This window comes from Choloepus didactylus, chromosome 3 (genome assembly GCF_015220235.1).
Source record: "Choloepus didactylus isolate mChoDid1 chromosome 3, mChoDid1.pri, whole genome shotgun sequence".
Lineage (NCBI taxonomy): Eukaryota > Metazoa > Chordata > Mammalia > Pilosa > Megalonychidae > Choloepus > Choloepus didactylus.
Window position 1 is genome coordinate 162,434,026 of NC_051309.1, and position 24,556 is coordinate 162,458,581.

The 24,556-nt window shown below is 36.0% G+C and overlaps 1 protein-coding gene across 1 annotated transcript in view; it reads right to left on the reverse strand.

The window, feature by feature from the left end:
• Positions 1-24,556, reverse strand: part of IQCM (IQ motif containing M) — a 434,488-nt gene that overhangs the window by 190,883 nt on the left and 219,049 nt on the right. Inside the window, exon 12 of the mRNA XM_037831487.1 lies at positions 23,374-23,508. Within this exon, the coding sequence (XP_037687415.1) occupies positions 23,374-23,508 (135 nt within the window). The remainder of the gene's footprint in view (positions 1-23,373; positions 23,509-24,556) is intronic.

The window sequence follows — 24,556 nt, forward strand, 5'->3', positions numbered from 1 at the left end:
AATAGAGCTAAAAGAATGCCCCAAGTAATTCCTCTAATAAACCAAACAGAACATGCATGAATAATAAAGTATCCCCTGAGTAATACTATAGGATTCCCAAGGGCTTACCTAGGGAAGAGTTTTGGAAAGTTCTGAGAGGAGCAGACTTTTTCTGGAGGGTAATTTTCTTTCTTGGTCCCAAGACAAAAGAAAAGGAGGACACAATAGTCTACTTTTTGTCACCTATAGGATTATATGGGCATCTCCTACACTGAAAAATTTTTCCCTACTCTACTCAAGAGAAAAGAAGGGAAGATTTTCCTTTCCTCTCTCTTACCTTAGCACTGGCATGTGCTCTTCATTTTGCTGTTGTTGACGTCACACTTCTCCCCTGCTGTCTACATACAAGGTTCTACTCTGGGGTCTGGATCACATCAGTGAACAAGACAGATAAGGGCCCTGACATATTGGAAATCAACAGTCTGAGAAACAGACAATAAACAAATACATGTGTACTAATAATTTCAAGCAGTGATAAGGAGGATGAAGGAAAATAAATCATACTAAAAAGGTGAAGTAGGGATAAAGGGCAGAGGATAGTAAGACGAGGGTAGGATCTTTTAGACAGGAAAGTCAGGAAAAGCCTGTTTGAGCAATTGATAATTAAGCAGAGACCTGAGTAAAATTCTTGCAAACTGTGCCATGAGCAGAGAAAATTCTACATCAAAGAAACAGCAAGTACAAAGCATTCAGTATACTCATAGAAGTAAAGTCACCTGGCTGCCTGGCTGAAGTGTAGTACACAAGAAGGAGAGTAGTAGGACTAAAGGTCAGAAGAGTAGGAAATGTATCTCTGGTTGTTCGGATTTTATTCTACGTGTGATAGAAAGGAACTGGAGGATTTCTAACTTTTAATTTTGAAACATTTCAGACATATAAAAATATATTTTAAAAAATCGAACATCTATGTACCCAGCACCCAACTTAATAAACATTAGAAGAGGATTGAATTTCTTTATACCCCAAAACCAACAAAAAACATAAGGTACCCAGAAATAAGTGAAACAAAAGATTTATAACAACTTGAGGGAGAAAAAAAATGAAGAAAACTTTATTGAAAATTATAAAAGAAAACAAGAGATAGCTTATTCATAGGTAGAAATATTTAATATTTAAAAAGAGATTAATTCTTTACAAATTATCTAGATATTAACTGCATTTTAATGAAACAAGAAAAGCTAAGTCTCACATTTTTGCATAAGTGAAAAGAGACAAGGAGATCCAGGACAAAAAAAAAAGTGGTGGAACTTTCCCTACCAATTATAACAACTAATTATACAGTTACACCAATTAGGGTATTTGTGCAGGGGGAGACTAAAAGAAAACAGGTATAGAATTAAGAATCCATAATTTGACCCAAATTTAGATGGAAATTTAGTGCATGGTTGAAACAGCATTGTAGATCAGTGACAAAGAATTGACTTCAATGAAGTGTGCTGGGATGATTGGTTATTCAAAAGGAAAAATGAAACAATAATACTTTTTACTCCCAGGACCTACATGAAAAAATCAGTTGAGGAACTTATCTATTCCTTTCTCAATTGTATTATCATATTCCTTCCCTCCCCACTTCCCAGAGGTAATCACTACAAAGAAACTGCCTTCCTACCCATGTCTATGCATGTATGCACACACACACAGGCACACACATACATCTCCCTTAATATAAAGTATTATCTTGAATGCTTAAAATTTTTAAATGAATTATGTCCTTTTGAAACATTCTCTTTGCTCATTATTATTTTTAAAATCATTTACCCATGTTGATACATAGCAATAGCTCACCACCTGGGTGGTGTTTATTATATATTTAATTATTTTTGATAGGTCTGAAGCATTGCACAATATGTTATAAAAAGGAAAAACATATGGGAGTTATGGCAGATTGAGTTATATACCCAGAAAAACTCATGTTCTTTATCTTAATCCATTCCTGAGGGTGTGAACCCATTGCAATAGAACCTTTTAGAAATGTTATTTTTAGTTAAGGTGTGACCAACCGAATCAGGTTGGGTCTTAATCCTATTGGAGACATTATAGAAAAAAGCTATGGGAGGACTGGGAAGCTGGAGATAAATTAGGAAACCAGTAATACAAGGGAGCTGTGATTGGGCAGGGCCAGGAGCTGACACAGTGCCTGCAGGGGGGTCTCCAGCACTCTTTCTACTCCCAGACTCCCACCCTGCTTCCAGCCACAGTTTTCTCATCTATCAGATGGATGAGTTGGACTGGACAATCTCTTTTGCACTCTAGATATCCACAATCTGCCATTCCCAGGATGGCATTTCTATTGCATGGGATAGCTGGATCCCTGTCACAGCTATGGTTTGAGGATGGGTAACCTCAGAAATAATGAAATAAATATTTAAATATTATCTCACCATGTGATGGGAAGGCCAAGGAACCCAATGATTGCTGGCCAACCAGAACACATCCTCGACTCCAGGATGAAGCAAGCCTTCTAGCCTCTGAAACTGTGACACAATAAATTCCCAAGCTTAAGCTAGCCCATTATGTGATATTTATTTAAGTAGCCTGAGAACTAAGACAGGAGGTAAGGAAGTAGAAATGGTGGACAGAATCAACATTTTTGAAGAGCTGCTTATAAACGAGAGCAGAGAACTGAATGGTGACTGCATTCAGCCAAAAGAATTTTTGGTTCCTCATCATGCTAAAACAATATAAACACTGGCAGATAAAGAATCATTGGCAGGAATACACCTAAAGAATAGAAACCCAACATCATAACATAAGATATTTACATAAAGATGCCTGAAAAACCATGCCCCAAAAGAAGCAAAAGATTTTGTGGCATCTAGGGAGAATGTGTTACTAAAATGGAAAATATTACAGCATATTCATAGGATGATGGGAAATGATCCAAGAGAGATGAAACAAATGATACAGGAGAGATGGGAAATATTTAGGAGTAAAGGCAGTAAAGATAGGAATAAAATCCTTGAGTAGGCAAGAGGGAATGGGATCCTGGGGTCAGGAAGCTAGGACCAGCTTAGATTTGAGAAGGGAAAGCTCATCCACTGCAAGAGGAGGAAGAGCAGATTATCACAAAGGTTTAAAGATTTAGAAGTGTGAAGATGAGATAGTATTTTTTAATTGCCTCTGCTGTATCAATTTAATCAGAGAGAATGTCATCAGCAGAGAAGAGAAACATGGAGTTGTTTACAATTTGAGGACAGATGAAATAGTGTAGACTAGTAATCAGGGAAAGGGAGAGATTAAATTAACTCAAAAAATGGAATTTGATGGCCTGGCAGTGCTAAGTGTCCACTTAATATTTGCGGTCAGAAATTAAAAGTGAAGAGCCACTAGTTTAAGTGATTGTTTAATCTTAAATGTGAATCTAAATACTAGACTCTATGCACAATAAATTGTGGGTGTACAGTCAATTTGTGTCTTCTCTGATCTGTGCTATGAATTCAAGTCTACAAGAACGAAGAAAGAGTTCTGATATCTGCCTTTATTTTAGACCATTATTAGTGCTGATGGAAGTCACTATGATATACTTGTTACACAAATGCGTTTATATCTGTGTGCCTGTATTTGAGCACTTCAGAAGATGACAAGTGAAGATGAGGAAATATATGAAAATCAATTCCTCTATATAAAAACTACTATACAACATCAGCCAAAAGAATTTTTGGTTCCTCATCATGCTAAAACAATATAAACACTGGCAGATAAAGAATCATTGGCAGGAATACACCTAAAGAATAGAAACCCAACATCTTAACATAAGATATTTACATAAAGATGCCTGAAAAACCATGTCCCAAAAGAAGCTTACTCTATAAACATCTCTTTGCATAATAGGCCAGCATGGTTCTGATAAAAGATATAGCTACACAACAGTATTCTCATGTTGATCTCAATGAAGAAACAGTCATGGAGTTTTTGTGGGTTTTTATGTTTTCTTTTTGTTTTAATAAAATTTTTATTTCAGAACAGCTTTCAGTCAGTTCTAATATGTTGTTATTTTAGAATCAAAAATTTTTAAGTATAAATTTTGAATTTTAAATTTTGAAATTCTAAATATCAAAAGGAAACTCTAACATGCCTATCACAGCTCTGGAGATAAATTTCAAGGAAACAAGCCTTTAGGCAGTAATAATTGGCTTCTATACTGCCAAATTGGCAACTTCCAGCAAAAGGCTTGGTTTTGCAAATCTGAATCATAAGCATTCATTTCAATACCACCTATAATTTGTATAGTGCAGGATAGGTTTCCCAGCGTGGGAAGCATCATGATGCCTTACTGAACAAAGCGTGGTTTCTTTAAAAAGTTTGATTCAGAAATGCTGGAAAATGTCCATCCCTTACATGACTTAAGTAGACTAAGTACTGCAAAAGTTACTATGAGTGTAGGAGGCTGTAAATGATATTTCGGCCTTTGGAAGTTTTTAGTTCACTATGGGAATTAACAGGACTCTGGATCAAGTGAAATGCCAGAAAAAACAAAGCTCTTTAATGTCATTTATTATGCTGGAATAATTATAAAATTTTACATCTCATAATAATTTTTAATGAAGTATTTTATATTAAAATTTCTTTAATTTATCAGAGACTTGCATAGTAAAGTTGTTCTCACCAGGGAGTTTATAGTCCTGATATTATAGTAATTTAATCATATAAAACAAATACTTGCTAGTGGATCACGGCACATTATGAGTACTGGGTATATAATCTTAATAAACAGTGATCTAATAAATGGAACCCAAAGCCTTGCTCTCTAACAGACTTATGAAAATAATTATACCTTTACTGAAGTCACACCACTCTCAAAACCCTGCTGTTCCTGCTGTTTCTTAAAGAAGTTTTTTCTACTTAAAGAAAACAGACTTTGGAAGAATAGCTGGTGTTAATATTATAAGATTTTATCAGATTCATTGTGCAGCTTATATAACAATGGTATAAATATTTCAACCCAAATAATAAAAGCACAAAGGTTAAAAAAAAAAAAAAAAAAAACAAAAAACCAGAACGACTAATTAGAGTGACATACTAATTGGAGAAGTAACTCACATGACCACAGAGTAGGACAGAAAAGAGGGATATGGGAAAGTCTTTCAATAGCCATGATCTTTCCCAGGGGCATATTATTAGCACAAGCTTTAACAGGCTTTGCACAGTCATGGCTAGGGTGAAAGAAGGCATTAACAGAATTAAATACTATAAGATCAGGCAGTATTCAAGAGCCGTTTTTAACAAGTGCTCGAGGAGAGAGCAGATGGAATTGTAGGAGCAGCTTGTTGGGTTAGATAGCTGAAGCAAGGTAATGATAGATCTTTCAGGATTGCTCTTTGCCCTTGGGGTCTGGTCTCTAGTTTTTCCAGGATTATTTAAACTCCGGGAAAACATTTAAATAACTCATACAAAACTGATTTATACCGAAAATCAAATTTGCATTGCACATTTGGAAATATCCTTTTCCAATAGGTAGATGACAGGTGAATACAGGGCTCAAAACAACAAGAATCCTGTAAGGATAATATACCACAGTAAACTAGCTGCAATGAATGATCTGACATTTTGTAGTCAGAAGCTTTAGTAACACCATGCTCTTTCCAGTTACCCATCCTGCAGATGCAAACTTTCTCCTACTGAGTGTAACAAGCTGCCCTGAAAATTCTAATTTGCCTTGAACACAATTTCTCTTTTATATATTAAACTCCTGACTTTCTTATCTAATTAACTCATCCTACAATTATCTCAAGTCTTAATCACTCATCTCCAAACTTAAGGCATAATTAATATCTGTATCATCTTAGCAGTTGCTACATGTGTTAATGGATAATCACTTACAACATGTGTTTATTTAGCTAGTTATGTGCATGTCCTTCCAATTATTATGGGGACTCTGAGATCATTGAACCGCAATCCATTTCATGGCACATATTAACTGCTCAAAAGATGTCTGTTGAATATATTTGCAACAACAATTCCATCCCAAAGATTGTGAATTACCTCTATCAAGGTAGGTGTCTATTTAGTGTTCTCTAATGCATTTCCTTTCACTTTATGTCTTATCCTTCAAGTTAAAGACCAGAGAGGAGAATGTGCTTTTACCTTTCATGTGACTGAAAGCATTACTGAATGCCTACTAAAGACCTGAAAAGTGCCATCCTGCTACACAGTGTTGTAGACATGACTGCCAAAAACTTTGTATCTTCATAAAGCATAAAAAAGAGTCTATGGATTCATGGAACATGAGCAGTAGATGCAATCAAACTGTTGGGGCAAACATCAAATACTTCTCAAGTGATTCAGTGTTCCATAACACAAACATCTCAGATCCTGCTAAGAACTTCACGGCAACACATTCAGTGGTCTCCTTCCATTGGTGAAGTGAAGGTGACAATAGAAAGAATATTCTCATTAATAGACTTTCCTGATACTGACCACATGCCTAAATCTTCTTTTCTTGTCCCTTTTCTGACTATCTGGCTTTGTGCTATGAATTCTACTCATTCACCTACCTACATATATTTGAGCATTGTGTACACAAAAAAGAGACTTTATGCAAGGAAACTTCTCATTTTCAGGGCAACAGGTAGCACTGAGTAGGGGAAAGTCTGTGTCCACTGGCTGGGTAACTGGAGGGGACATTATGTTACTAAAGATTCTCTAGTAAAACCTGAACCAATATTAATATGCTTAAAATTAAGATGATTATTTTCTCCTCATAACCAGCTACCAGAAGGGACTAATTTGATTTTAAGTGGAGGGCAAAACCCACACCCAGTTGCACTGGCAGTATAAGTAACAGACTTAGTAAGAAATTAATGGAGAAAATCTGCAACTCTGTTAGCATGAGGTGCAATCCCAGTTGGGACAACCAAAAGACCAGCTGGAAATTTAATAGGTAGGCAGCTTCTATAAAAGAAAGAGCCATAGGAAGGCTTAGTAATTTTTACACACATTTTGAGCTGACTGAGAACCATAAGCATGAGCAGGTAAGACCAAAGAGGACTAGTGGAAAGTAAAAGATGAGGAAAACACAAAAATTGACTGATCTTTGAATATGCTCCCTAGTCTAAATGCAGATCCATAAGAAGAGGGTGCTTCAGCAAACTTTCTGCCCAGTTGGATGGCCACCACATTATGCAGACACAGAGGTAAACCCTAGAGAAGCCAGTCTAAAAACTAAGAATTAAAAAAATAATAATAATAACTGAGCAGACATGAGCAGCCAAACACCACAGGGAAGACAGATCAGATCCCGCATATTAAGTCCAGGCGAGTTAGTAAATAAACAAATAAAACATTGGGGAGGACAGAGGTCAGAATCCAGAGTTGCAAAAATATGTTCTCTAAAATGCCCAGTATTCAACAACAAAAACACAATTATATGATATACAAAGCAACAGAAGTGTGATGCATACTTGGGGAGGGTGGGGAGTAGCGGACAATAAGAACTGACTCTAAGTTGACCAAGATGTTTGATTTAGCAGACTTTAAATAAATTATATTTAAAGAATTTAAGGAAAATATGGTGAAAATTACTCAAAATTAGAGATTATCAATAAAGAAATGGAAACAAAAAAGTAGGAAAATGAATTCTAGAGTTGAAAAATACAATAACATAATGAAAAATTCACTAAATTGGCTCAGCAGCAGATTTGAGAAGGCAGAAGGAAGAAATAGTGAATTTAAAGACAGATGAATAGACATTACCCAATTTGAAGAACAGAACAAGGAATGACTGAAGAAAAATTTACAGGGCCTCCTGAGACTTCTGAGAAAATAGAAAGGCACTAACGTAAGTGCAATAGGAGTCCTTAAAGGGAAGGAGAAATGGGCTGAAAAAGTACCAAATTTGATTAAAAAAATTAACCTATGGATATAAGAATTTAAATGAACCCCAAGTATTATAAACACAAAGTGAACTACCCAGTCACATCATAGCCAAAATGCTGGAAGACAAAGACCAGGGCCAAGAGATTAGCTTAAAAACAAAAAGAAAAAACACTTCCTCATAAACAATATTTAGAGAAGAAGTGATACCAGTCCTACACAAACTCTTACAGAAAATAGAGGCGGTGATACTTCCTAACTCATTCTTTGCAGTCAATATTATAAAAGTATGAAATAAAAACAAAGAAATTACAAGAAATATCAAAAGAAAAAAATCAAAAAATACTATAAACCAATATTCCTCATGAACTTAAATGCAAAAATCCTTAAAAGAATTATCAATATGAATCCAATTCCATATAAAAATATATGGAATTATAGCTAAGTGGGTTTTTCCCAAGTATACAAGACTGGATTAACACTCCAAAATCAATTACTATAATATCCCATATTAATACAATAAATAGAGTAAAAACACCTGATGAACTCATTAGACAGAAAAGAAACTTGAAAAAATCCACAGCTATTCATGAGTAAAAATTCTCAACAAACTAGGAATAGAAGGGTATATCCTGACATGATAAAAGACATCTATGAAGAGCCTACTGCTAATATCCAACTAACTGATGACATACTGAATGCATTCTCCCTATAATCAGGAAAAAATCCAGGATGTCTGCCCTCAACACTTCTAGTCAACACTGTGCTAGTGGCTCTAGGCAGTGCAAGAAGGAAAGAAAAATAGAGAAAGAAATGAAACTGTCTTTATTCATGATCCACAAGATGCTGCATGTGGAAAATTCTACAGAATCTTTTAAAAAGACAACTAGAATTATTAAATGAGTTTGCAAGTTTGCAGGATACAAGATTAATATATAAAACTCAATTATATTTCTATACACTACAAAGGAACCAACCAAAAATAAAATTAAGAAAATAATTCCATTCACCATAATATTAGAAAGAATAAAATACTTGGGAATAAATGTAACCAAAAAAAGTGTAACACATATACACTGAAAATTTAAAAACATTGCCAAGAGAAATTAAAGATCTAAATAAAAGGAAAGATATTCTATGCCAATAAATTGGTAGACTGACTACTGTTAGGAAGGCACTTCTTCCCAAATTGATCTACAGATTCAACACAATTCCTTTAAAAATCCCAGCAGATTTTTTATGGAGAAATTAGGAGACAGGTTTCAAATCTAAATGCAAATATGAGGGACCCAGAATAGTCAAAACAATTTTGTAAAAAATGAACAAACTCAGAGGGAAAAACTTACTGATTCCAAAACTTTCTATAGAGCTACAATAATCAGAGAAGCATCGTATAAGTTTAAGGATAGACATATAGCTCAATGAAACAAAACAGAAAGTGCAGAAATAAAACTGTATTTTTATGGTCAATTGATTGTGACAAAGGTGCCAAGGAAATTCAATGGGGAAAGGGTAATCTTTCCAACAAACGGTGATGAAACAAGTGAATACCCATATACAAACAAAAACTTAGACTCTTACCTCGCACCATCATCAACAATTAACTCAAAATGTAAGAGATAAAACCTCAAGGAGAAACAGAAGAAAATCACTGTTACCTTAGATAGGCAAAGATGCCTTAGATGTAACACTAAAAGCCTGCTTCAGAAAACAAATTATGAATTAGACTTCCTAAAAATTAAGTTTTCTCTTCAGAAATACCATTAAAGAAAACAAAATACATATTGACTGGGAAAAATGTTTTCAAATTTCAAATAAAGGACTTGTATCCAGATATATAAAGAACTCCTATAATTCAATAAGAAGTCAAAGCTCCCAATTAAAAAAATGGTCAAAAGTTTTGAATAGAGACTTCTCCAAAGAAGATACATGAACGTGTAACAAGCACACAAAAAGATGCTCAACACCATGCGTTATTAGGGAAATGCCAATTAAAACCACAGTAAGACATTCACAGCAGCATTATTCATAAAAGCCAAAAAGTGAAAACAGCCCAAATGAACATCAAATGATGACTGGATAAACAAAACGTGGTACAGCCATACATTGGAATATTATTCAGACACAGAAAGAATAAAGTACTGATACTTGTTACAACATAGATAAACTTAAAAAGCATTATACTAAGTGAAAGAAGCCAGGCACAAAAGACCTTATATTGTTTGATTCCACTTATATGACATGTCCAGAATAGGAAAATCTACAGAAATAGGAAGTAGATTAGTGGTTGCCCTGGCTGGGAATTCTGGGGGGTGGGATTGAGAAGTGACCACAAATGGGTATAGGGTTTCTTTGGGGAGTGATGAAAATGTTCTCAACTTAGGTTGTCATGATGGTTACACAACACTGTGAATATACTGCAAACTATGGAATGGTACACTTCGAATAGATGAATTGTATGGAATGTATAGTAAATTGCAATAAAAAACTAAATATGAGATACCACTATTATCCACTATGAAGACTAAAATTTAAAAGACTGACAATGGCAATTATTGCAGAAATTGTGGAGAAACTGGAACCCTCACACATTGCTGGTGGGAAAGTAAAATGACATAGCCATTTTGGAAAATAATTTGGCTCTTTCTTACAAAGGAAAGCATATAATTACCATACAAACTGGCATTTGCTCCCCAAGAAAGATGAAAACCTATGTCCACATGAAGGGCTGTCTTTGAATTTTTATTAGCAGAATTTTTCACAGTAGCCCAAAGCTGAAAACAATTCAGATTCATCAATGTGAGTGGCTAAACAAAATGTGGTGCATCACCAATAAAAAGGAGTGAACCACAGTAATAGACACATGGATGAACACCAAAAACAGTACACTAAGTGCAAGAAGCCAGACACAATGGACTAAATATTGTATGATTCCATTTACATGAAATTTCTAGAAAGTCCATAGAGAAAAAAGGCAGATCGGTGATTGCCTGGAGCAGGGGTTCACAGTAGGGACTGACTGCGGGCACAAGAGAACTTTTTCAGGTTAAGGAAATCTTTTCAAACTGAATGTGGTGATGGTTTCACATATAAATTTACTAAAAATCATTTAATTGCACACCTACAATGGGTGAATTCCTTGGTATAGAAACTGGACGTCAATAGAGCTCTTAAAAAAAAAAAAACGACTATCTCCATGGCAACCTTCTTTGACTAGTAAGTGCCAATAGTCAAATGGATATCCCAGGAAATGCCAATGCCAGTAGATGATACTGTAGATCAGATGGGCATCCCACACACTATGTCACCATGTAAATGCTTCCATCCTTATTTAGCCACAATCTCAGAAAAAGAAAATGAAAAGCCAAATTGACCGAAATTAAATTTCTGGTAGGTAAGGGCCAGAAATAAAAATTAAGTTACTATAGAAAAACAATGAGTTCATGGACTTAGATCTGTATCAGCAAAATTTGTATAGTGGGATCACCTTTTTATTACATAAATAAAGAGGACAGACAGACACATTCCCCAAATGTTAATACCAGCACTGGGGGATCCTTACAAGACCTGGTAACCTATTCTAGCTGACCCCAGATTCATGTCCTTATGGAACATAAAATTGCTTCTTTTGATTTTAGTGCATATTTTCAAAATGTCATACAATAAGAATGTTTCACTTCATTTTTATAATTAATTTAAAATAATATCTCTGTAACATGTTACCTCTGATACTTGTGCTTTCTTTTGCCATCAGAATTTGCCAGTCTCATTAATTTTTATACACTAGAATTTTCTACTACCTTTTGAAAAAACTATTTAAACCCTACTCTTTCTAAATAAAATTTTATTGCTAGAATACCTGTCCCTGTGCAAAAATTGTTTAAGAGAAAGCAACTGCATGCTTCTCATTTAATAACATAAAGCCATATCTTGAGAAAACAACAGAAAATGCAGTTATCTGCCTATGGTAGACAAAGCTGTATCCTGAGGGAATGGAGGACCCAGGATGTAGTTAGTTTGGTACTAACTAGTCAGGTAGCCTAAAATAATTGATATCACATTTCAAATCTTAGTTTCTTCAAATCCCAAGGGTATTTCAAGTCAAATAACGTAAGTAATTTCCATGTTTCTGATTTTAAGATTTTTGTCTAGGGCTCCACAGTAAAAATGTATTTGTGTTCAATGTTGGGTTTTCTGCTTATTTTAATTGCAAAAAAAAAAATAAACTAGAAGTTCTATTTTCATGCTGGAAAAACACTGGCAAAACTTCATGGTTCAGGCGGGGCAAGATGGCAGACTGGTGAGCTGTATGTTTTAGTTACTCCTCCAGGAAAGTAGGTAAAAAGCCAGGAACTGCGTGGACTGGACACCACACAGCAATCTGTCTTTGGGCATACTTCATACAACACTCATGAAAACGTGGAACTGCTGAGATCAGCGAAATCTGTAAGTTTTTGCGGCCAGGGGACCCGCGCCCCTCCCTGCCAGGCTCAGTCCCGGGGGAGGAGGGGCTGTCAGCTCCAGGAAGGAGAAGGGAGAATTGCAGTGGCTGCTCTTACCAGAAACTCATTCTACTGATTCAAACTCCAACCATAGATAGACTGAGGCCAGACACCAGAGACTCTGAGAGCAGCCAGCCCAGCAGAGAGGAGACAGGCATAGAAAAAAAACAACACGAAAAACTCCAAAATAAAAGCAGAGGATTTTTGGAGTTCTGGTGAACACAGAAAGGGGAAGGGCGGAGATCAGGCCTTGAGGCGCATATGCAAATCCCGAAGCAAGGCTGATCTCTCTGCCCTGGGCACTTTTCCTTAATGGCCCTGGTTGCTTTGTCTATTAGCATTTCAATAACCCATTAGATCTCTGAGGAGGGCCGTTTTTTTTTTTTTTTTTTTTTAAATCCTTTTTGCTTTTTCTAAAACAATTACTCTAAGAAGCTCAATACAGAAAGCTTCAAAGAATTGAAATTTGGGCACGTCAAGTCAAGAGCAGAACTAAGAGAGCTCTGAGACAAAAGGCAATAATCCAGTGGCTGAGAAAATTCACTAAACAACACAACTTCCCAAGAAAAGGGGGGTGTCCGCTCACAGCCACCATCCTGGTGGACAGGAAACACTCCTGCCCATCGCCAGCCCCATAGCCCAGAGCTGCCCCAGACAACCCAGTGTGACGGAAGTGCTTCAAATAACAGGCACACACCACAAAACTGGGCGTGGACATTAGCCTTCCCTGCAACCTCAGCTGAATGTCCCAGAGCTGGGAAGGGGGAGCAGTGTGAATTAACAGAGCCCCATTCAGCCATCATTTGAGCAGACTGGGAGCCTCCCAACACAGCCCAGCAGCCCAGAACTGCCCTGGGGGGACGGCACTCACCTGCGACATAGCACAGTCATCCCTCAACAGAGGACCCGGGGTGCACAGCCTGGAAGAGGGGCCCACTTGCAAGTCTCAGGAGCCATACGCCAATACCAAAGACTTGTGGGTCAGTGGCAGAGACAAACTGTGGCAGGACTGAACTGAAGGATTAGACTATTGCAGTAGCTTTAAAACTCTAGGATCATCAGGGAGATTTGATTGTTAGGGCCACCCCCCCCTCCCCGACTGCCCAGAAACACGCCCCACATACAGGGCAGGCAACACCAACTACACACGCAAGCTTGGGACACCAATTGGGCCCCACAAGACTCACTCCCCCACTCACTAAAAAGGCTAAGCAGGGGAGATCTGGCTTGTGGAGAACAGGTGGCTCGTGGACGCCACCTGCTGGTTAGTTAGAGAAAGTGTACTCCACGAAGCTGTAGATCTGATAAATTAGAGATAAGGACTTCAACTGGTCTACAAACCCTAAAAGAACCCTATCAAGGTCAGCAAATGCCACGAGGCCAAAAACAACAGAAAATTATAAAGCATATGAAAAAACCAGACGATATGGATAACCCAAGCCCAAGCACCCAAATCAAAAGACCAGAAGAGACACACCTAGAGCAGCTACTCAAAGAACTAAAGATGAACAATGAGACCCTAGTACGGGATATGAAGGAAATCAAGAAGACCCTAGAAGAGCATAAAGAAGACATTGCAAGACTAAATAAAAAAATGGATGATCTTATGGAAATTAAAGAAACTGTTGACCAAATTAAAAAGATTCTGGACACTCATAGTACAAGACTAGAGGAAGTTGAACAACGAATCAGTGACCTGGAAGATGACAGAATGGAAAATGAAAACATAAAAGAAAGAATGGGGAAAAAAATTGAAAAACTCGAAATGGACCTCAGGGATATGATAGATAATATGAAACGTCCGAATATAAGACTCATTGGTGTCCCAGAAGGGGAAGAAAAGGGTAAAGGTCTAGGAAGAGTATTCAAAGAAATTGTTGGGGAAAACTTCCCAAATCTTCTAAACAACATAAATACACAAATCATAAATGCTCAGCGAACTCCAAATAGAATAAATCCAAAAAAACCCACTCCGAGACATATACTGATCACACTGTCAAACATAGAAGAGAAGGAGCAAGTTCTGAAAGCAGCAAGAGAAAAGCAATTCACCACATACAAAGGAAACAGCATAAGACTAAGTAGTGACTACTCAGCAGCCACCATGGAGGCGAGAAGGCAGTGGCACGATATATTTAAAATTCTGAGTGAGAGGAATTTCCAGCCAAGAATACTTTATCCAGCAAAGCTCTCCTTCAAATTTGAGGGAGAGCTTAAATTTTTCACAGACAAAGAAATGCTGAGAGAATTTGCTAACAAGAGACCTGCCCTACTGGAGATACTAAAGGGAGCCCTACAGACAGACAAACAAAGACAGGACAGAGAGACTTGGAGAAAGGTTCAGTACTAAAGAGATTCGGTATGGGTACAATAAAGGATATTAATAGAGAGAGGGAAAAATATGGCAAACATAATCCAAAGGATAAGATGGCCGATTCAAGAAATGCCTTCACGGTTTTAACGTTGAATGTAAATGGATTAAACTCCCCAATTAAAAGATATAGATTCGCAGAATGGATCAAAAAAAATGAACCATCAATATGTTGCATACAAGAGACTCATCTTAGACACAGGGACACAAAGAAACTGAAAGTGAAAGGATGGAAAAAAATATTTCATGCAAGCTACAGCCAAAAGAAAGCAGGTGTAGCAATATTAATCTCAGATAAAATAGACTTCAAATGCAGGGATGTTTTGAGAGACAAAGAAGGCCACTACATACTAATAAAAGGGGCAATTCAGCAAGAAGAAATAACAATCGTAAATGTCTATGCACCCAATCAAGGTGCCACAAAATACATGAGAGAAACTTTGGCAAAAGTAAAGGAAGCAATTGATGTTTCCACAATAATTGTGGGAGACTTCAACACATCACTCTCTCCTATAGATAGATCAACCAGACAGAAGACCAATAAGGAAATTGAAAACCTAAACAATCTGATAAATGAATTAGATTTAACAGACATCTACAGGACATTACATCCCAAATCAACAGGATACACATACTTTTCTAGTGCTCACGGAACTTTCTCCAGAATAGATCATATGCTGGGACATAAAACAAGCCTCAATAAATTTAAAAAGATTGAAATTATTCAAAGCACATTCTCTGACCACAATGGAATACAATTAGAAGTCAATAACCATCAGAGACTTAGAAAATTCACAAATACCTGGAGGTTAAACAACACACTCCTAAACAATCAGTGGGTTAAAGAAGAAATAGCAAGAGAAATTGCTAAATATATAGAGACGAATGAAAATGAGAACACAACATACCAAAACCTATGGGATGCAGCAAAAGCAGTGCTAAGGGGGAAATTTATAGCACTAAACGCATATATTAAAAAGGAAGAAAGAGCCAAAATCAAAGAACTAATGGATCAACTGAAGAAGCTAGAAAATGAACAGCAAACCAATCCTAAACCAAGTACAAGAAAAGAAATAACAAGGATTAAAGCAGAAATAAATGACATAGAGAACAAAAAAACAATAGAAAGGATAAATATCACCAAAAGTTGGTTCTTTGAGAAGATCAACAAGATTGACAAGCCCCTAGCTAGACTGACAAAATCAAAAAGAGAGAAGACCCATATAAACAAAATAATGAATGAAAAAGGTGACATAACTGCAGATCCTGAAGAAATTAAAAAAATTATAAGAGGATATTATGAACAACTGTATGGCAACAAACTGGATAATGTAGAAGAAATGGACAATTTCCTGGAAACATATGAACAACCTAGACTGACCAGAGAAGAAATAGAAGACCTCAACCAACCCATCACAAGCAAAGAGATCCAATCAGTCATCAAAAATCTTCCCACAAATAAATGCCCAGGGCCAGATGGCTTCACAGGGGAATTCTACCAAACTTTCCAGAAAGAACTGACACCAATCTTACTCAAACTCTTTCAAAACATTGAAAAAAATGGAACACTACCTAATTCATTTTATGAAGCTAACATCAATCTAATACCAAAACCAGGCAAAGATGCTACAAAAAAGGAAAACTACCGGCCAATCTCCCTAATGAATATAGATGCAAAAATCCTCAACAAAATACTTGCAAATCGAATCCAAAGACACATTAAAAAAATCATACACCATGACCAAGTGGGGTTCATTCCAGGCATGCAAGGATGGTTCAACATAAGAAAAACAATCAATGTATTACAACACATTAAAAACTCGAAAGGGAAAAATCAATTGATCATCTCAATAGATGCTGAAAAAGCATTTGACAAAATCCAACATCCCTTTTTGATAAAAACACTTCAAAAGGTAGGAATTGAAGGAAACTTCCTCAACATGATAAAGAGCATATATGAAAAACCCACAGCCAGCATAGTACTCAATGGTGAGAGACTGAAAGCCTTCCCTCTAAGATCAGGAACAAGACAAGGATGCCCGCTGTCACCACTGTTATTCAACATTGTGCTGGAAGTGCTAGCCAGGGCAATCCGGCAAGACAAAGAAATAAAAGGCATCCAAATTGGAAAAGAAGAAGTAAAACTGTCATTGTTTGCAGATGATATGATCTTATATCTAGAAAACCCTGAGAAATCAACGATACACCTACTAGAGCTAATAAACAAATTTAGCAAAGTAGCGGGATATAAGATTAATGCACATAAGTCAGTAATGTTTCTATATGCTAGAAATGAACAAACTGAAGAGACACTCAAGAAAAAGATACCATTTTCAATAGCAACTAAAAAAATCAAGTACCTAGGAATAAACTTAACCAAAGATGTAAAAGACCTATACAAAGAAAACTACATAACTCTACTAAAAGAAATAGAAGGGGACCTTAAAAGATGGAAAAATATTCCATGTTCATGGATAGGAAGGCTAAATGTCATTAAGATGTCAATTCTACCCAAACTCATCTACAGATTCAATGCAATCCCAATCAAAATTCCAACAACCTACTTTGCAGACTTGGAAAAGCTAGTTATCAAATTTATTTGGAAAGGGAAGATGCCTCGAATTGCTAAAGACACTTTAAAAAAGAAAAACGAAGTGGGAGGACTTACACTCCCTGACTTTGAAGCTTATTATAAAGCCACAGTTGCCAAAACAGCATGGTACTGGCACAAAGATAGACATATAGATCAATGGAATCGAATTGAGAATTCAGAGATAGACCCTCAGATCTATGGCCGACTGATCTTTGATAAGGCCCCCAAAGTCACCGAACTGAGCCATAATGGTCTTTTCAACAAATGGGGCTGGGAGAGTTGGATATCCATATCCAAAAGAATGAAAGAGGACCCCTACCTCACCCCCTACACAAAAATTAACTCAAAATGGACCAAAGATCTCAATATAAAAGAAAGTACCATTAAACTCCTAGAAGATAATGTAGGAAAACATCTTCAAGACCTTGTATTAGGAGGCCACTTCCTAGACTTTACACCCAAAGCACAAGCAACAAAAGAGAAAATAGATAAATGGGAACTCCTCAAGCTTAGAAGTTTCTGCACCTCAAAGGAATTTCTCAAAAAGGTAAAGAGGCAGCCAACTCAATGGGAAAAAATTTTTGGAAACCATGTATCTGACAAAAGACTGATATCTTGCATATACAAAGAAATCCTACAACTCAATGACAATAGTACAGACAGCCCAATTATAAAATGGGCAAAAGATATGAAAAGACAGTTCTCTGAAGAGGAAATACAAATGGCCAAGAAACACATGAAAAAATGTTCAGCTTCACTAGCTATTAGAGAGATGCAAATTAAGACCACAATGAGATACCATCTAACACCGGTTAGAATGGCTGCCATTAAACAAACAGGAAACTACAAATGCTGGAGGGGATGTGGAGAAATTGGAACTCTTATTCATTGTTGGTGGGACTGTATAATGGTTCAGCTACTCTGGAAGTCAGTCTGGCAGTTCCTTAGAAAACTAGAGATAGAGCTACCATTCGATCCAGCGATTGCACTTCTCGGGATATACCCGGAAGATCGGAAAGCAGTGACACGAACAGATATCTGCACGCCAATGTTCATAGCAGCATTATTCACAATTGCCAAGAGATGGAAACAACCCAAATGTCCATCAACAGATGAGTGGATAAATAAAATGTGGTATATACACACGATGGAATACTACGCGGCAGTAAGAAGGAACGATCTGGTGAAACATATGACAACATGGATGAACCTTGAAGACATAATGCTGAGCGAAATAAGCCAGGCACAAAAAGAGAAATATTATATGCTACCACTAATGTGAACTTTGAAAAATGTAAAACAAATGGTTTATAATGTAGAATGTAGGGGATCTAGCAGTAGAGAGCAATTAAGGAAGGGGGAACAATAATCCAAGAAGAACAGATAAGCTATTTAACGTTCTGGGGATGCCCAGAAATGACTATGGTCTGTTAATTTCTGATGGATGTAGTAGGAACAAGTTCACTGAAATGTTGCTATAGTATGTAACTTTCTTGGGGTAAAGTAGGAACATGTTGGAAGTTAAGCAGTTATCTTAGGTTAGTTGTCTTTTTCTTACTCCCTTGCTATGGTCTCTTTGAAATGTTCTTTTATTTTATGTTTGTTTTCTTTTTAACTTTTTTTTTCATACAGTTGATTTGAAAAAAGAAGGGAAAGTTAAAAAAAAAAAAAAGAAAAAAGACAAACAAGGAAAAAAAAAAAAAAAAAAACAAAAAAACGATGTAGTGCCCCCTTGAGGAGCCTGTGGAGAATGCAGGGGTATTCGCCTACCCCACCTCCATGGTTGCTAACATGACCACAGACATAGGGGACTGGTGGTTTGATGGGTTGAGCCCTCTACCATAAGTTTCACCCTTGGGAAGACGGTTGCTGCAAAGGAGAGGCTAGGCCTCCCTGTATTTGTGCCTAAGAGTCTCCTCCTGAATGCCTCTTTGTTGCTCAGATGTGGCCCTCTCTCTCTGGCTAAGCCAACTTGAAAGGTGAAATCACTGCCCTCCCCCCTACGTGGGATCAGACACCCAGGGAAGTGAATCTCCCTGGCAACGTGGAATATGACTCCCGGGGAGGAATGTAGACCCGGCATCGTGGGATGGAGAACATCTTCTTGACCAAAAGGGGGATGTGAAAGGAAATGAAATAAGCTTCAGTGGCAGAGAGATTCCAAAACGAGCCGAGAGATCACTCTGGTGGGCACTCTTACGCACACTTTAGACAACCTTTTTTAGGTTCTAAAGAATTGGGGTAGCTGGTGGTGGATACCTGAAACTATTAAACTACAACCCAGAACCCATGAATCTCGAAGACAGTTGTATAAAAATGTAGCTTATGAGGGGTGACAGTGGGATTGGGAATGCCATAAGGACCAAACTCCACTTTGTCTAGTTTATGGATCGATGTGTAGAAAAGTAGGGGAAGCAAACAAACAGACAAAGGTACCTAGTGTTCTTTTTTACTTCAATTGCTCTTTTTCACTCTAATTATTATTCTTGTTATTTTTGTGTGTGTGCTAATGAAGGTGTCAGGGATTGATTTAGGTGATGAATGTACAACTATGTAATGGTACTGTAAACAATCGAAAGTACAATTTGTTTTGTATGACTGCGTGGTATGTGAATATATCTCAATAAAATGATGATTAAAAAAAAAAAAAAAAAAAAAAAAAAAAAAAAAAAAAAAACTTCATGGTTCAAACTTCTAAAATTAGGCAGATAATGTGAATAAATAACAGAACCACATTGTACTATTTTTCCTTAATTTCAAATATGCCACAGTGTAGCTATTAGTTTCTTTTGCTGGGATTTAAAGTTATATTATGTAAAGGTTTCATGCTTGCACAATTTGCAGCTTTTAAGATCAGCCTATACATGCAGTCTTAAGTTGCTACATTTTCCCAAAGGAAAATTTTCAGATGAAATTCATGTCCTCAGTCAGATATTTTTTTGTTACCATAGTGATAAGAATAAGGAATGAAAAAAAAGAAGCTAAAAATACCTAAACGCATACAGACAGTTTTAGGAATTTGACCTACTTGGTGTTGCTCACTGAAGAAGTTAATCAATTGAATTAACTACATATGTGTTAGGTGAAATAGTCTACTGGATGGAAAAATGCATTGGTTGCACATCTGGAGCTGTTATTCACAATCAAAAAAGTCAGTATGAATGAAGATGACTGACAATCTAAAATGCATAAAATCAGAGTCGCTTGAAAAATGGAATATATACCAGAAGCAAGAAGAAAGTCATTATTTTAACTCCTTATCCAATAAATTTTCTGTTTTCTTTCCATTATTTAAAAATATCTTCATTTTAAATGAAAGCTTCCTATGCATCAAAATCAATATTATAAAAATATAATATATTTTAGAGTGGCACCTTTCTGTAAAATAAAGCTTCCCAATCTTATGGAATATAATAAAAACACTGTGTTGTTAAACTAAGTTTTCTTTTGAAAATTCTAGTATTAATAACAAATTTAATGGACTCAGTCATTTAAGAAATACTTACTATATTACAAGGCATTGAAGTAGAATCTGTGAAAAATGAATAAACGTAATCATGCTGTCAAACGTTTCCTCAAGGAGAGGAAAACGGAGTGCAGCTGTGAGTGATGTTTTGAAGAAGAGCAAGCTTGCTAGAGAGGAATGTCCTGGGAGAAAGCCATTTTGAAACCAGAACTTTGGAGCAGATGCCAACCACGTGCCTTCCCAGCTAACAGAGGTTTTCTGGACACCATTTGCCATCCTCCAGTGAAGGTACTTGATTACATTACAATATAATTAGACATATATTTAATTATATATAATTAGACATGTATTTATATATAATTAGACATATATTTAATTAGACATATATTTAAAATTAATAAAATTTTATAATATTGATTTTTTAAAGTGTTAATACACAGTAAATTAGGAGCAAGCATTGAATTTGACTTGAAGAAACCATGTTTAAAGTTCCACCTCTCCCAGTGAGATTAGAAAGGTCTCTTCCTAGGCCTCAGTGCTCTGATGTATAAAATGAGCATAAATGAAGATATTAACTCCTCAAGCATATAAGGTTATTATAATCTAAAGAAATGATAAGGTTGGAGGTATACTGATAACATTGTCTATAAAATCTCTGTAAAAAGAGTCATTATACAATTAGATTCAACATTTCAGCATTTCAAGAGCTATTTTCATGTAAATAAAAATAATTATTAAATTATATTTTAATAATTATGTAAAATATTTTAAAAATATTTAAGAATTACTTAGAAGAACAACATTTATTGAACACTTATGAGGGGTCATGCAGTTTACAGGGATTATTTCATTTAAACCTCACAACAGTCCAATGAGGTAAACATTATGGTCTCTCTTTTATAGCTGAGGAAAATAAGGCATAGAAGAGATAAGTAACTTGTCCAAAAACATACAGCTAGTAAGTGCTGGAATCAGAAATTAAAATAAGGCACACTAATTCCAGAGCATACTGTAAGTTTAAGCCATTTTGATGTACTTGAAAATAGTCAGTAGAAGAAAATATCTCTATGAAACTGTTGATTTGGGGGAAAAAAAAACCCTATTTTTAGATTATTAACACTAATCAGTATTGGATCCTGGAAAACTTGACTGATTCCATTTCGCACCAATTAATTTTTTTCATTTTATTATAATTTACTATAAAGAAAACTTGCAAACAACTTAAATATACAATGGTAAATATAGGACATCCATATGAAAGATTATTATTCAGCCATAAATAATGTTGTATAAGAATATTTAACGACTTGGAAACTTATCCACGAATATTGCTAAACAAAAGGTTTTTAAACAATATGTAAAAAAAAACTCAATTTTCATAAAAATAATGTCATATGCACAGAAAAAAAAGGAAAGATAATCAAAATGTTAACAAATGCTTTTTATTAGTAATTTATATATATTCCTATATTTTCCAAAATTTTATAATATACACTTTTTTATCAGAATATTTTTTTCATCAGAAAATATTTTTGTCATCAGAAAAAACTTATTTAAACAAACAGCATAGTTACGATCACTGAAGCAAAAAGCAATCTGGATGCTTCTGCAGTTGGTGAACAATTATTTATCTAGTCTAGAAAACAGTTCTAGGTACTAGGGATACAACTGTATCAAAACAAAGTCTCATAATTAAAGAATTGGGTATATTTACATCAAGAACTAACTTCAGAGGAAAGCATCAAGCATTTAATGAATCCTCTCCAACCCTGACACTCTGACTCGCTCACATTCACCTACTAGATGAACCCTTTTCCTATAGTATAAAGCCCCTGGAAAGTTTTATATTGGTGTTCTGTTTAACTTTTTCTCTCTATTAAATTATGGACACATCCAGCATCAGCATCATCTCTAAACATGGTAGCAAGCCATAGAATTAGTGTGGACATGGAAAGAAAAGTTGAAAAGGCTCTTGAGGAACTAAGGAAAATTCATTAAGATTTCCCACACCTTGATGACCATTCCCACCTCCTTACCAGTTTTAGAGAAGGGAGGAATGTCACTTCATTTAAATATACTTAATATTTTTTCAGACAATAATATCTTTCCATTTATTTACTACTCAAAAAATAAATAAGTTCTTAATGGTAAAATTTTATTCTGTTGAAACAGTTTGTAATGTTTAAACATTTAAACTTAGCTATGTTCTTCAGAACTGAAGCTGACCATCCAGGAAGAAAGCTTTTTATCATTATTATTTAAAATATGACTGTTTAAAATACACTCAGCTAGACATAACTTATTTTATATGAAAAAAGAAATATATTTAAATGCTAAAATTATCTCTGCCATCCAACACCCCCCACAAAAAAAAATCTTTATTGCATTAACTTCTTTTAACCTGTCCTTTAAATTTCTTCTTTCATATATTTTTAAAGCAGATACAAAAAAAATTTGAGGAAAGGAATTTATAAGATAAGTTGAATAAAAGTAAGAGAAAAAAGGAAGGAGAGAGGAAGAAAGAAAGGGAAGAAGAAAAAGAGAGAGGAAATAGGGGAAAAGGGAAGAAAATAAATGAGAAACTACTCACTCCTATTAACCAAGTTCCAAGTACCATCAATTTGTTTCTGGGTTGGGAAATGACCACATTCATTGAAGTATTTAAGGAGCTCACTTCTCTCTAATCCTTGCCAGTCTTCCCTCTTAGTGAACATTATTTCATAGACTAAAAGAAAAAAAAAAAAGGTAAAAGATAATATTATTTATAAACAATATGTCATGTGCAAACCATCTAAAAAGTTCATCTGGATTTGAAGAAAATTTAGCTCCAGACTTATCGCCATGCCTACTGATAAGCCTTCGTGGTTAGAGTATCATGTATGTCAGCCTCCTCGGGAAAGTTAGAGGGCAGTGGGTGTGTATTCTGCCCCCCCCCCATTCTACAGTAAAGTATTGCTCCCCCAAGGAGAACATGGGCGTCCTCTACCCTGGGTTACATGGCAACGTCCGCAGACCTTACATACACCAGTGCTCAAACCACATCATAAGACAGGTCTAGCTCCTGTGTTAAATGTCAGAATTTCTTGGGGCTTCACCCTTGCTGATAGATTTCAGTATTCCCTACTCATTTCCTACCCTGATTTTTTCATCTCTTTCGATTTCTACTCACACTCTAACTACTTGCATTGGTGATTCTGCTTTGGACAGCTTATTCTATTTCTGATTTAGCCCCTAACTCAGGAGTGATGACTACTTGTTCCTCACTGGCTTCATGCACTCTTACAGTGTAAGGTATTTTTCCATTCCTGGCCCAAGGCTACCACAGAAAATCACTTGTTTGGGACACCCCTCATACATTTCCCACAGTTGACATTAGATGAGGTTAGCAATGGACCAAGAGAATTGGACCCATACGTTTCTTAAGTGTAATTCTCCATAAACATTTTATTTTCTCTCTTCAAAAAGGGAGTATCTGAGTCTCCACTCTGATGCATGATTGATTAACCCCATGAAGCTGATTGTCAGTCAGCATTTACAGAATGACAGGGTCTGCCTAAATACAGGCTCAGTCCTGAAAATGGCTCAAAATGACAAAGGCACCAGAGAGCTTTCTAACAGAAGTTAACATATCCTGACACTCAGTGATATGGATTTCAACTTTCCATTCTTTCAGTCATTTAGTCATGTGTATGTGGGGGGGGGGGTGTAGAGGTAATAGAAAGAGAGAGAGAGGAAGGGAGGCAAGGAGAGAGGGGGAGAGAGAAAGAAAGGGA